At 33.5% G+C, this 14,601-nt stretch overlaps 1 protein-coding gene across 6 annotated transcripts in view; it reads left to right on the top strand.

Moving 5' to 3' along the window:
* FER (FER tyrosine kinase) overlaps positions 1 to 14,601 on the top strand; it is a 174,647-nt gene that overhangs the window by 74,562 nt on the left and 85,484 nt on the right. For 5 of the 6 annotated variants that reach the window (XR_008463672.1, XM_054184659.1, XM_054184660.1 and 2 more), the window contains 3 exons: positions 2,412 to 2,504; positions 8,540 to 8,743; positions 12,687 to 12,809. Coding sequence is in view for 4 of the 6 variants with exons in the window: in XM_054184659.1 (XP_054040634.1) it covers positions 2,412 to 2,504; positions 8,540 to 8,743; positions 12,687 to 12,809 (420 nt within the window). In the remaining 2 variants the exon portion in view is untranslated. The remainder of the gene's footprint in view (positions 1 to 2,411; positions 2,505 to 8,539; positions 8,744 to 12,686; positions 12,810 to 14,601) is intronic. The other variant, XR_008463673.1, reaches the window with a different exon arrangement.

Below are 14,601 nucleotides of genomic sequence, written 5' to 3'. Positions count from 1 at the left end.
CTAAATTGAGGGCCTTGGCAAAATTTAATGTGGCTAGGGTGGAGATCACTGAAAGACAGCTCTGATGTGTATTTCCTTTTATTTTGGAAAGCAGGCTTAAAATAACACCCTGACTTAACCAATAGGACTCTGTGTGTGTATATATATATAAAAAATATAAATAAAGTGTGCATATATATACATACATTTATATTTTTTCTTTAAAGTAGATGGGCTGGATTGTATTGTTATACCAGTTTAGGAAAAAAATTATACCTAATATGCATAAAAAAAAATCTCTTCGTACTGGTGAATATGCTGTTCTCAGTGAAAACTAGTTTCCTGCAAGATCTAATGGGTTCTTCTAAGGTGGTCTGCAGCTAAGCAATGGCAAAAAAAAAAAATCAGTACAAGACTACTGTTGCTGCTCTTCAGTTTTATTCAGGTTGCCATAAAAATATTTAAATGGAATAAATAAACTCAGTACAGGCTACAGTTGTGTTTGCATGTGTTAGATAATGCCTGCTGTGCAGCCAAATTATGAATTTTCATTGCTGAGTAGTTTCAGTCTGTCAGAGGGAAAGTGCTATGAAAATTCTGAACTGTTTATAAATGTATTGCAGTTTGAAGAGGGCATTCACTATGTTTTGAACAAAGCCAAAGTTTATCCCTTAAATCTGTCCATGAGTCTTTCTGGTACTTTGGGTCAAAAAACCCTCTTGTTAAAAACATTTTTCGATAAGGAGAAACTGGTGAATGTAGAATCTTACTTGCAGTTTGATGTTGTCATTAGATAAGCGCAATAGTAGTGTAAAATAGAGAGAAAACTCCTGAGTTTCTTTAGTGGAAGTGTAGCAGAATTCATGCATGTTTTGGTAACTTGTTCTTGCCTGTCATGTAAGAAGTATGCTTTTAATTACAGTTAAATCTCATGGCTTACTTCTGAAGAGGTGTGTAAAATGAGTGGATCGTTCCACACTCAGCAAGCAAGCAAAATTAGACTCTGTGTCCCCCTATTGTTAATGATATTTTTGTGTGTAGCCAGTTTAATTAATCAATATTATAAAAATAAAAATCATGATTCAGCACAAAGTTTTTATTATAAGTAAATTGGTTGGCATACAATATTACTTGAGTCTGATAAAAGGAATAAAAATGTTATTGATAGGTAAGTGGGCACATAGTTAATGAGTATTTCCCTATTTAGTGTTTTGACTATTTGGGTTTTGCACTCTTTTTTTGCAGCATACAAATCAAGGCACATTGCAGAATTTGGCTGCCAAATAAATAAATTTATTTTACTAAGGCAATGTTCAGCCTGTATCCTGTAAGCTAAATTGTATTTGGGAGACATTTTCAAAGACTAGTGTATCCTGTATTGAGAGTGAATGGATTATGTTGCTTATTTGGAAGTCCTGGAGTAAATGGAAGCCACACTTATTACATTATCAGACGTTGAGGGTATACGTCCAGAACTTTGAAGCAATTTTTCTTTGTAATGTTACCAAAACAGTTGTATTCTGTTTCCATTATCGGTTTCCTTCAGTTTAGGTAACCTATAGCTAGTTAGAATGAGTTTGTTAATGTGTTGTCTCTCTGCTTCAAGTTTAATTACTTTGCAAATACTCATTAAAATATCTTGTCTGTTTCTGAGGGTGATTTACAAGCGATGCACTCAGTTTGTCAGTGTGAAAAATACATTTTTGTATTTTTGAAAGATTCTTTGGTACTAATTTTGAGAGCTGATGGCAAATCAGAGATTAAGAAATATACAGTCTTTGGACTAAGTCAAGTTATGGTATTTACATTGACTTATGCTGAACTAGAGATGCTTAAAGGCTGTTTCAGTGTTCCAGTTAGAGCCCTCTTCTTACAGAATTTAAAATCCGGATGGTGGCTGCACATATAATTTATGGTAGTTCCAGAAAACAAATGGATCCTATAACTTGCACTGATTTGTACTAATATTTACAAGCCCTGTATTGCTAGGCAAGAATGCTAATAAAAGGAAAAAAAAAAACACATAAGGATAATGTACATATGCATTTTTGAGTTTTACTATGTGGGCTTTTTTTTTTTATTGTATGGTTTCAAATCAGTGTCCTTTTAATATAATAACTATTTTAGGAGAACTGAGAATTCTGCCTTGTTTTTAGGGTACAAAAGAATTTCAGTTCTCCTTATAGTTAACAATAGCGATACTTAAAATAATTGAACAAAATATTTAAGGAATTACAGAATTTTTCAGTGTTAAATTGATATGAATTAACTTAATCCCACTGATGTTGACACTTACTGGTTTGTATCAGTAGAGGCCCAGCCCCTGTCTTTTATTTAAATAAAATCCAGGAGTTTACATTCCACATTCTCCAATAATTCAATTATCATACCGATTTGCTTGTTTTCACTGGAGGTACTGCTTCTTCTTCTAGGACAAGAAGGACAAAGTCTCAAGATTTGACACTATACGTCATTCCATAGCTGGAATTATAAGGTCTCCAAAATCCATGTTGGGCTCATCGTCGGTAAGTAGTACCAATAATGTAGTGTTATATTATATTCTCTTATTTTTACAGCTTACGTATGATTTATTTTTTTTGTGTTTGTGAAGCACCATGCATTTCCATCTACATGGACAGCAATATATTAAACCAATGTTATAAAAACACTGTTCTGATTGATCAGCAGGCATGAGAATATCATGGCATAATAGTATGTAGAACAACTTGTTGCACTTCATGAAAAAAGGAGAATTTCTGTGTTCTTTGCAGCTCCCAGACTGGTGCTATACTTTTAAAAGTACTCTTCCCAGTGAGTCTGATTTACTGGAAATGTTATGTATTATGTTATTTTGTAGTAGGTCAGATGGTCATGCAACTTCTACTCATTGTTATAATAATTACATTCCCCATATTTGTTATAAAGGTACCAGTATATAAGCACATTACTACTACTACTACTACTACTACTTTTTCCTGGTACTATTTAAGTAATTAGGTATTATACCTCTTGCTTAAATCTCCACTGAAAATGGTTGTTGAGTGTCTCTTACTTCTAGTTAGCTTGTAGTTCTGGTTCCATAATGAATCAAGAAACTTGTTTCTTTTCCTTTGTGTTATGTCTGTTTGTTTTCATGTAGAAGCTTGCAAGACTAGTTAGAATACTTGAGCACCTGCTTGAAAATCTACCTTCTGTGTTTTCGTGAAGTGGAACATGATCATCCCAGCCCTCCCAACAAAAAAAACCAATAAAAAACAACTCCCCAAAAGTCACAAACCAAAAACCAAATGAAAAAACCAACCCAAAACAACTTGGTCAGGATTTAAAAAACTTTGTAAAACTGCCTTTTGTGATCTTGTCATCTCATTAGCTCAAACATTACCTCAAAATGGCATATTTGTGAAAACTTTAGAATTAACGGGCCTTCTATTTTATGCTGCAGGATTGCATCCAAGGACCCAGTAAGCCTTTTTTAAGCTAAACAGTATTCAGAACGTGTGGAAGAGATGGCAATTGCATATATATATATTTATACACACACATATATGTGGATATTCATGTGTATACGTAGGAAGATTGTATATAGTGATAAAGAAATGGAATAGTAAATATGATAATGAGATAAAATTAGCATAGAAAGGCTTTTCCTATGAAAAATGTAAAGTTGCATGAAATATTTGAAAAATAATAGGAAAAACTCGGCTAAAATATTAAAAAAAATCTCTTGAGATAAAAAAGATCTCCACGTTATCATGATCTTTGGTTTATAAAAGTTTTAATTGATGTAAAAACGCACTTTCATCATAAAAACATATTAAAATGTATGTTGCTGTGACCTCTGTTCTTTGTGTAGATGAGACATAGCCTTCAAGTTTATCTATTTGTATGTGTTATACATCTTGTTATGATTTTTTAAAAAAATACAAAGACTACCTAAAATGTCTTCAGAGAAAAATTGGAAGAGAAAAAATTTCAAGAGGATCAAAATAAAGCATCTAAGATGAAATCACGGGAAGTTAATGTCAGAATTTTCATTGGCTTTAATTAAAGTGTCGTTTTGAATAACGTATGTGCCTCATTTTGAGTTTCATTACAATCTATATCACTGTTAATTCCATGGAAGCTGTTATAAACCTGGGTGTAGATATATGGTAGGTAGGATTGCTGTAGCCTTGGATATGTTTAAGAGAAGTAAGATCAGAATTCGGTCATTTAGGCAATCCTGCTCTAGCAGGGGAGTTGGACCAGATGATCTCTAGAGGTCCCTTCCAACTCTGAAGATTCCGTGATTCCGTGATTTGAGGCAGAAAGTAAAATCTGAGAAACAAGTGTAATCCTGATTACCTATCACTTAAATGAACTTCAAAGTCAGAATATATAAACCAATCAGTTCTACTTTTTGTTTTGATTTAGCAATTTCTTGTGTATTAGAAAAGCTAACCATGCATATACCGCTAAAATTCGCTTCATTAATTAGTACTTAGCTTTTAATGTGGTTAGCTGCTTGGCTTTTTCCTGCTGACAATTACATGCTTATTGCTAAATGTGTAAACTGCTACTTAAAACTTATTATCCATCCACAAAATGTACAAAGTGATTATTAAAGATGTATTATAAAATAATAATAACATACATAAAATAATTTGTTGTTTTTTTAAATAGACCGATACAAAAAATTATCTCGAAGCAGAGTAGGAAAAGGACTAGTACTGATCCTTTTACACAGTATAGTCTAAAATTGTGATGTTAACTACCTGTTTTTGTATTATATGTTTTAAGTATATTGAAACTTTAGAAGTGGAGCCATATCTTGGTTTAGTTGTGACACCATCCCCTACTTAATTGGCGAGAGAAGTTGAATTTTGTGTGTTAATAGAGAAAACAAATTTTTTTGTGTGATCTGAAGAAAGTTGTAGAGAAACCATGTACTTGCAAAATCAGCCAGGAGTTTAACTGTTACTTATGTACTGGCACTTAAATGAGAGAAAACACAAGAGAAGGGGCAACTTTCATGTACCTGTAATGCAGTGCTATGAATGAACTGAATGAATTAATTGCATCATGAATGCCAGCTTCTGCCCTTCTGCCTATTTTTTTGCCACTGCGGCATTTGAGCTTGGCACAGACATCTGTCTTTTTTATTGTTTATAGATTAATAGGTAAAATTAGTGTTGGTTTCATATGGTATATTAGCATGTGGGAATGAGAGAGGTACACTGAAGATAAGGGCAGGATATTCCATAGGGAATTGTCTCGAATTATCAACCTAAATTTATTGTTTTACTTTCTACTTAATGTGTCTATGCCACTCGTGTACTCTGTGAGAGAAAAAATGTTTTGACAACGTTTTGTTTGCTTAAAGATGGAAAATAACATACGCAAAGTTTGAGCTCAGAATATATGTGAAAATACAATACTGAGTAAGCTATTAGTTTAATAAAATAAAATTCCCGTTATTATTTTCTTTTCATTGACAGCATAAGTACAGGAATAATATCTCATTTTTTGGAATTAGAAATAATATGCTGCTCTTTGCTCAGTCTTTCTCTTGACTAAGGGCAGCAGCTGGGAACTACTTCATTTTACTGTTGAAGAAAATTTGCTGTTTCAATGTATTGTTAAATAGGGAGAGAGAAAGGGGACTTATTCTAACTAGAGAGGACAGTACTAGGTCCATGAGGAGCATGATGAAGTATATGAGGGTTTTTTCCTTCGCTCAGAAGGAAAAGCGTGATGAAGTATATAAAGGCGCACACACACCAGCCTCCCACCACCCAAATAACACATGAGCGAAATATGGTAATTAATGGAAATATAGAAGGAAAAAGAAAATTAAAAAAAAAAAAAAGGTGAGATTGGAAGGGAGCATAGAAATTTGACAGTGTGAGTCCTTTCCTTCTGTATGATTTCGTTAATTTTTTCTTTTTGGCTTCCAGTCAAATTAACAACAAAAATCTTAGAAAAATATTTCTTCATTTAAGCTATTGAATCACTAAGTGCTTCTCTAAGTGCATACATACAAATGAGCAAGAAATCTCATCCCTCAAGTGAAATTGTAAAACATTGAAGCCTAGAATGCAGCTTGTTCTTTCAGGTATCTAATTAGTCATATTCAGTTGCTTACTGATATTTAAACTCAGTAAAGAAAAGAGATGGGAATTTAATTTTGTGCAGATAGCTTTTTTTTTTTTTCCTTAAAGACTAACCTTTCTTGTATTTAAAGCATTTAAGTGTAAAATGCAGTAGAAACATTGGCACTAAGTGGTGTAAACTGAGTTGAAGTCAATATTGAAAGGATTCTGTATCTTGCATTTGTGCTGTTCTTTCTGGACTTTCAGCTATGTTTTCTTTCATAGACAGGGTGAATATGGTATTGTACAGAAAATATGTTGGAGTCAGAAGGATTGTTCATAAAAATAATGCAATTTTACTAACACTCAAAACACAAATAATCACTGCTTCTTTCATGAGAGAAAGTGATTGCCTCATATTATATGACAAAAGGTAAAGGTGATATAGGTAGGAGACAATCAGCAGAGGATACCTTATGGAATTTTCATTGTTTCCTTCTGTAATAAATATTAATTTAACCAAATTTAAGAGAAGGGGGAAGATTGATGTTAGTGTCATAAACTATGCCATAGTTAGCAACGACTGCAACGCTCTGTTAATCCATAAGCTCTTTCTCTGTCTTAAAGGCTTTTAAGGTGTTTTATTCTGGATGTGGTCATGATTGAACAGTGACTCAGACTTGACCCAGTTAGAATATGCCGGTTGTCATCTGGTGGCTTCCTCTTCATTAAGCTATAAAATGAGTTGCATGTCAAAATATTTTTTTATTTAATCTTCCTTTGTGAAGACCAGAAACTAGTTTAATGACTAGTTTATTTTATTCCTCTCAAGTAAAAATGTGTTTCTGTGGCAAAGGCTTTGCTACTCTGAACCCCTTAACATTTCTTGGTAGCATAGCAGAGGTTGGGGTTTTCTGGCAAGTCAAACTCAGATTCTTTGAACAATAAATGTTAGAGTAAATAACATGGTCTAACATTTTGAAAGCTTATTTTTTCCTTGAGGAACTTCTGAAAGAGAATGACTTAGTTTAAGTTAACAGTGGTAGACAACATGTATTGAAATGTTGATGAAATTGAAATACACAACTGCCTTCTTGGCCAAACAATATCTTGGGCTTTTAGTAGTTCACTATGCTGGTAAACATAGTACCTTGAAGTACATCTTTTGCTCCTAAAAACTCTGACTGTGCACTTTCTGTTCAAGCTGTTGTTATTTCTTACATAGTCCTTCCTAGCTCTGAATCTGCAATAGAGCAAAATCTGTAATAGAGCTTGCGCTTTCTAGTGATGAGTCTATTGGATACAGTGCTGGCCTCAAATCTCGTGTCTGAAATTATCCTTGATACAGGCCCAGGGCTCTAGATCCCAGTGTCAAGGTGTGAGAGTATAAGGCTCTGTCAGGCTCTTAAATATGTTCTCCAGTTTTTCATCAGGATCCTGGACTAAACTAGACCTTTCCAAAGGCAGCAGGAGCCCACAGACAAAGGCATTTTTTATACCAGAAACTTCACTATGAAAGTGCTGAAGAATTACAGATACTTGGAAACAAGTAGTTCTGAGTAGATTCTGTTTCTTTGTGTCTACTCATTCCCACTCTGACATTTATCTAAAATGCAGTCAGCAGACTTGCCTGGGAGACATTCACACATCCGTTCAACTCACCATACAGTATGCAGTGTTATTTTGTTTAGAGCTTTACCACTCTGGCAGTGAGAATTTCTATGAGCTCTGGCACTAATGATTTTGAATGACAAACAGCTTAAGTAAGGGCTTGTCTGTCTAGCCATTACAAATAAATATGAAGTGCTCATTGAACAAAATATAAAGTTTTCCTCAGTGTTTTCTTAAACAATGTAAGCTTATTAAAATTAGTGTGTGAAATTTTAGGTTAAAACTGATGACCTTCCTTTATAGCCAGTGAAAATAATTTCTTACAATCTTTGTGCCTTCAGAAACTCATGTTCACAAGCACAGTTACATCCAGGTGTATATTCTGTGCCACAGTGTAAATGATAGGAAAAATGTCTCATTAATTGATTTGGGATGCAATTGGTAAATTCTGTGAAAACAGTTTATCCAATTCAGATACTTTATATAAATCAATTTCTTACACTTTTGTGCCTGAGAAGTTTCTGACTGGGTAAAGAAATGGTTCATTTTGAATTGTTAATGGCACATAAGAATGTATGAATAAGAGTTGGTTGGTATGGCTTAGGAAAAATAGGAGGCCAAGAGAAAAATATTACATCGTTTTATGGATGTTTCCATAAACTTCTGCTTTTTATATATTCATTTTTTAGGTAATAGGAAAGAAGGTGATCGGTATGCCTTTTGTGTAAATGTAAGAGCCTTGATTTTTGTTTGTTAATAGAAATGCATAATTTAGATTCAGAAATAAAAAATATTGTTGTTTAGCATGCTTTTCATGTAGAAGTAAACTCTAAAAATGTACTGTTGTAGTAACATTTTTCTTCAATATTTTTCCCAAGTTCTTTGATGTAATATCAACCACTGAGAAACCGTTGGCTGAGCAAGACTGGTATCATGGTGCAATTCCAAGAATAGAAGCCCAGGAGCTATTAAAACAGCAAGGAGACTTCTTGGTGCGAGAGAGCCACGGGAAACCTGGTGAATATGTCCTTTCTGTGTTTTCAGATGGACAACGGAGACACTTTATCATACAATATGCTGATGTACGTCTCTGATATAGTACTGAATATTCAATGTTAGGAAGTTTATAATTTCAGCTAAACAGTTTAGGATCTACATAATTTACTATGGCAAATGGATTTATCCTTTATATGAAAATGTGAAAACTGTTGGAAGTATTTCCATCAGTGCTGAAATGAGGGGAAAAGGTAATTTTGGAAAACAAAAGAAAAAATATGAAGTTATGTAACATCTTTTATCTTACATCAAAAAGCCAAGATATTCTCTAAATATTTTGCAATCCAGAACTTGTTACTACTAATTTATACGTGTACATTTATTTATTTTTAAAACCATTTTCATAGCTGGTGCTAATTAGGCTACTTTTAATTCAGACTGTAAAGATTCCATTGAATCTTCCTGAAAAATGAAAACATTCACGGAGAAGAAAATAATCTGTGTTGGTTTCTATACAGCTGGGAATTGAAGTCCCTGCTGCACTAGAGATGCTTATGTTCTTTTTAGCCCTGCGGATATGGTTTTACTCAGTATAACAGAAACACTTGTGGATGTTGCGCAACATCAATACTTCTAAGGTCTAGAATTGATCCTCTTGTTGCACTAATTTAGGAAAAATTCGTCATTTTAAACAGCATGTTAATTTTTATATGCCTTTATTAAACGTATTTCCTTTTATTTTCCTCAGTGCATTATTTGGTTTTTTTTATGTATGTATTTTTCTTTTTACCTTTCACAATTTCAAACTCATTCAAAATATGTCAGTTCTCATAACGTTACTAGAAATTCTTATTGAAGTATAACATAGCAGCGAATCATTCTCAGTTTTGATTCAGTAATACTGCCAAAACATATTTCAATCTCTTGTAATAAAATCTCCCATATACAGAAAAATAAACTAATTTATTTGCATAATGAGGTTTACACTGAGGAAATTCCTGGTCTAAATCCTGATGCAGCAGGCCTGGTGAAAGTCAATATTATGTACCTTGTTTATTTCGTGCTACTGAGAGGCAGTGATATTTTTCAAACTTCATAGAGGTTGGAAGGCTTCTGTAGGATCAATGATTATGGGCATTTGTCCAGTTGGAGCTTTCATTAATTTTCACGTAGAGTTTTCCTTGTAGAAGTGAACCTTTACACAAAGTCAGTGTTTATTTTATCTTGATTTTATGTCCTTAAAATATTTTGATGTGTCAGAGTGCTGAATGAGAAAAATACCTGTACCTGGACACACAGAGTCTTACAAGATGCTTGGAGCTCTCTGATCCGACCCAGCAGAAATAAATGCATATTGTGTACTCGGTGTGGCTGAAATAATTTTGTCTAAATCATTGTATGTGGAAAGTAGATAATAAAAAAAATGTAGATTGGACTTTCAAGTTAGTTAAAATAGGGGGTTTTCTTTATAAATATTACTTTGAGGCCACCCCTACCTGTAAGCTGAATCTTTTTTGCATTGGCTTTTCCACAAAAAAAAAAAAAAAAAAAAAAAAAAAAGCAGCTATCTTTATTTCCATAATTTCACTACTTTCTCTTGGGAATTATGTTTGAAATGTAAGACCGGTATTGTTTAATACTGCATAGCTTGAAAAATCCAAATACTGTCAGGTCACTAGATCTGTCTGCTTGTGCATTTAATAATAGGGCATTATGTTCATCTGCTCTTCCAGTTCATTTGTGGCAGATTTTCTTGACAATCATGGATGTTAAAACCTTTTTTCTTAAAGAAATGCAGGACTCCTTATGCACTCCTGTGGGGTGAATTTTCTTAATTGTGAAAAAAGCACTTATTGTGAAAAAAGCATTAATTGTAAAAAGAGAAAAAGCTTATTACTCTCTAAAAAGGAGTTAGTAGATGGTGAGACAGTCATGTAACAAGGGATTGTATTTGTTAATGTTTTGTTCAGAAAGTTTGAGGAGAGCTTAGTGTAAGGGGTTTGTTTCTTTACATTGGTATGAACAATGTGGAGTCAAGTCCCTGTGACTGGTCAAATTACACTCTTGGCTCACTGACAGCTCCCCGTATGGAGATCAAATTTGGTCTCCATGTACAAATTTTCTTTTGAATCAAACAACGAAGGGCAGAGTGGGATATGTATCTGTTTTAACAGTGGTCCTGTAATTGCGTAAGTGTTCTCACTCTGTTTTACCATTATTTTAAAGGCCACTCTTAATAAAACTGCCTGTACACTATCCTGTGCAACCTGCTCTAGGTGAACCTGCTCTGGCAGGGGGGTTGGACTAGATGCTCTCCAGAGGTCCCTTCCAACCCCTACCATTCTGTGATTCTGTTTGATAAATGAGTCCATCGTTCAGCTTCTAAGCATCAAAATTCACTGCTGTCATTCAAGGCTACTGTTGTTTTTCACTTCTGCTTATTTGAGGCTGTGCTATTTTCAAATTGTTGTTTGTTAGGTCAGGATCCTGTGTAAATACATAGAATCAAAGAACACTCTCTGCCCGGAAGGTCTTACATAGATGGCAGCAGATGGGTGCGCTGCTGGGTCTGGGATGAGGAAATAATAGGCAGTACTGGTTATTGTGCCAGAAAGACTCTTAGGACATCGGGCTTTTTGAATCATCAGCACAGAAATATGAAGGAGCTTATTTGAAAGGAATGGGAGCTGTGTTACTGGTCAATCAAAGTGAGTCACTATTGAGTAAGTGAATGAAGTTAAACAACAAAATAAAAAACTAAAAGTATTCGGAGTATAAAAACATTTTTATCATAGAAAACTGGGAATGTTAAAAATAGGTGACATGACCGAGCTGCCTTTACTACTAGCAACAACATGTTTTGCTAATCCCTAAGGAAGAGAAATTTACAATGCATTGTGCACGGAATTTGGCCCTGGGGGCTAGAAAGAAAAAAAAATCTGAATGCTATTTGTAGAGCTTTTCATTGCCCGGTTGTGTAAATGAACTTCAATCACTGTCTGTGCTTTGAATTTTTTTTTAATTGCAGTACTTATTTATTGCTGCCATTGTCAGCCTGGCTTATGGCAGTCCCTCTCTTGTGCTCTAACTGGAGATGCTGAGTATTGTATAGACACAAGACTTTATCCTGTTTGCCAGTCAGCTGTGGTGTATAATTTAAGGCATTCGAGAGGATGAAACAAAAACTTCTTTACTATTTTTTCTCGTATCAAGTGTATGGGCAAAGATAAGCAATAAAAATACCATTTTTTCCCTTAACACCTGAAACAATGATGTGTCATAGCAGTCTTTGCTAAGAAAATGTTATGTGCTTCTAAGAAAATATTAAGAGATTTAATTGTTTCCATTGTGTTCAATTATATATATGAAAAGAAATAATTTTATGAAGCAGGGGGAGAGGGGGAAAATCTTGTCTTGACCAACTTTACTATGAATTGTATGCATGACCTGCCTTTGTTTTTAGATGCTGTAGTCTTTTCTGGTATATACTCCTTATTAAAGACCAGTCATGCATCTTATACGCTATGTCATGAATTTGTGAATTTTATCAAACATTGTAAATGCTGCAGTAAGATCTGAGTAAGATAGTGTTACTTATCTCTTGTTTTTTTTTTTATTGTCAGATGTTTGTTTTTTGGTTTGTTTTCTGTAATTCCTAGAACTTTAAGTAATTAGAAAGTTAGTGTTGTTTTTCCTGATTTAGAATAATTTTATTTCACTGTATCAGAGTTTTAAATTTAATGGCCCCATCTCTTGAAATGAAGAGTTTAAGTAAATAATTATTTTATCATGTTGCCTTAAATGAGTGATACATTAATTTTGCATTTATTAATTCATCATCTTCCTAGCTACCATTCCATTTAATTCAGAATAAATTCTATTAAATAGATCAGGAAAGAAATCTAATTCTGTAAAAATGAGCATTTCTTTATTTTGATACTAATGAGGGAAGCTTGGTGATGCACTTTTGCGGTCTCCTTTGAAATACTGTTTGTAGAGAAACAATTATTTCCTTTTACCTCCATACAGAATCAGTATCGGTTTGAAGGAACTGGGTTTCCAACTATTCCTCAGCTCATAGAACATCATTACACAACAAAGCAAGTTATTACAAAGAAATCAGGTGTTGTTCTCCTGAATCCTGTTGTTAAGGTAAGGCATACATTCCAGAACTCTGTTTAACTGAAAAGAATTTGGGGGGGTTGTATTGTTATTTAAAATATGTTTCTATGCAAATTCTTAGAAGATTTTTCATTCTAGCTCGTTTTGTGACTCCTTTTTTCTGAGCGTTTTCAACATTCTCTGCTCTATGCAACACATTCTTTTAAAATAAAGCTCCATCCTGATTGTTATAATAAATCTTTACTATCTTGAAAGACTAGCATTCAGCATCTCACAAAATATCCTCCTACTTTTCTGTTTGGTTTTCCATTTGGATTTCACCACTAAGTAATTGAAAGTAGTAATTCATTGCCCATAAAGTTGTGGTGAAGAAATTTTTTTGATAAAATGGTGTTTTTTAAGTGGTACACTTCTCATGAAGTTTGGAAGAGTTATGACAACTCTATTTTGTCTCTATTTTGTATCAGAAATAAATTATACAGACCAGGAAAAAGGTACTGTCATTCCAGCATCATTGCAAATTTGAAATAAAAATTCCCTTTTTAATCAATAAGCTACTGCAGAAAGTCTTTCAGGAGGGAAACAAAAAGGGATGGAAATATTAAACTATATCACTGTTTAGAAAGCTTAAGAGTCTCCTTGGCTGCTTCTGGTAGTTTTGCAGTTAGTACCTACTTAGTTGATATTTCCTTCATAAGCCAACTCTTTTCCACTTAAATCTTTGCATTTTAACTATGAGTAAGCCATTTGTTCTTAATTGTTTTTTAAAAAGACTAGTTTTAAGCATGTGTAGAGCACCTTCTGTGTTCTATAAAATTTTAGGAATCATAACAATATATTTTTCAGAGTTAGTTTCCTACTCTGAGGTCCTGAGCCTTTTCTGCTAATAATACTAAGAAATGAAAGCGTATTCACTTTCTCAAAATTAAAATGATTTCTTTACACCTATCTGTGCTTACCTATTTTATATAATTTTAAAATTTAAAGACTGGGGCTTTGCAAATACACGTTTTAGGTCAATGTCTTGCTGGTTACCAAATCGACACTTTATTGAACATAAAATATTACTTAAATTCATTGTAGAACTTACAAGAAAGCACAGGGCATTATTTTTGATGTGTGAATAATTGTATTTTGATATAGAATCATATAAACTGTTTAAGCTAAAGTTAACGGCTGTCAAACTCGAAATCTTTTTATATCTGTTTGTGAATTTTATTATAATACCCTATTTTTAAAAACTGTTTAATGTTCTTTCTGTTTCCTGGCTTTTTTCCTGCCTTTGTAAAATGTACATACTGTGAAAGCAACCCTGTTTTAGCAAATTTTAAACCATAGTGCAGTATGTTACTACATACTAAATGATAACAGAACTTATTATTGGTTATTCTCTGTTAAGGTTAAACAGGAAAACATTATCTGAAAAACATCTCTTCATTCTCTGTTGTTTACTCTGTAGACAAGGAGTTTCCATATTGCTGACATTTATGTTTCATTTAGCTATATTTCTTTTTATAAAAGTTAACTTTTAATTAGTGCATAGTTTTGTGTAGCTATGTATAGTCAAATAATTTTCCTAGTACCTATACTATGGAAGAAATACGGTCCCAAATGACTTTGCTGATCATTTCTCCATTACTGTACTTGATCTCCTGTCCTTTGAGGTGTAAATTTACATAGAGATAGTCTAAATCACTTGAATGATAACCATGCAGACATGTGTGACTGTGTGGTGGGTCTTTCCAGGACTTGACTCCATACCATTACCACTTTATTCTGATGCATCATAACCTCCTCACAAAGTGATGGAGGACAATTTTTA

Source organism: Rissa tridactyla, chromosome Z (assembly GCF_028500815.1).
Source record: "Rissa tridactyla isolate bRisTri1 chromosome Z, bRisTri1.patW.cur.20221130, whole genome shotgun sequence".
Taxonomy (NCBI): Eukaryota; Metazoa; Chordata; class Aves; order Charadriiformes; family Laridae; genus Rissa; species Rissa tridactyla.
Note: the sequence above shows the minus strand (reverse complement) of the source record. Positions and strands in the feature narration are given on the sequence as shown.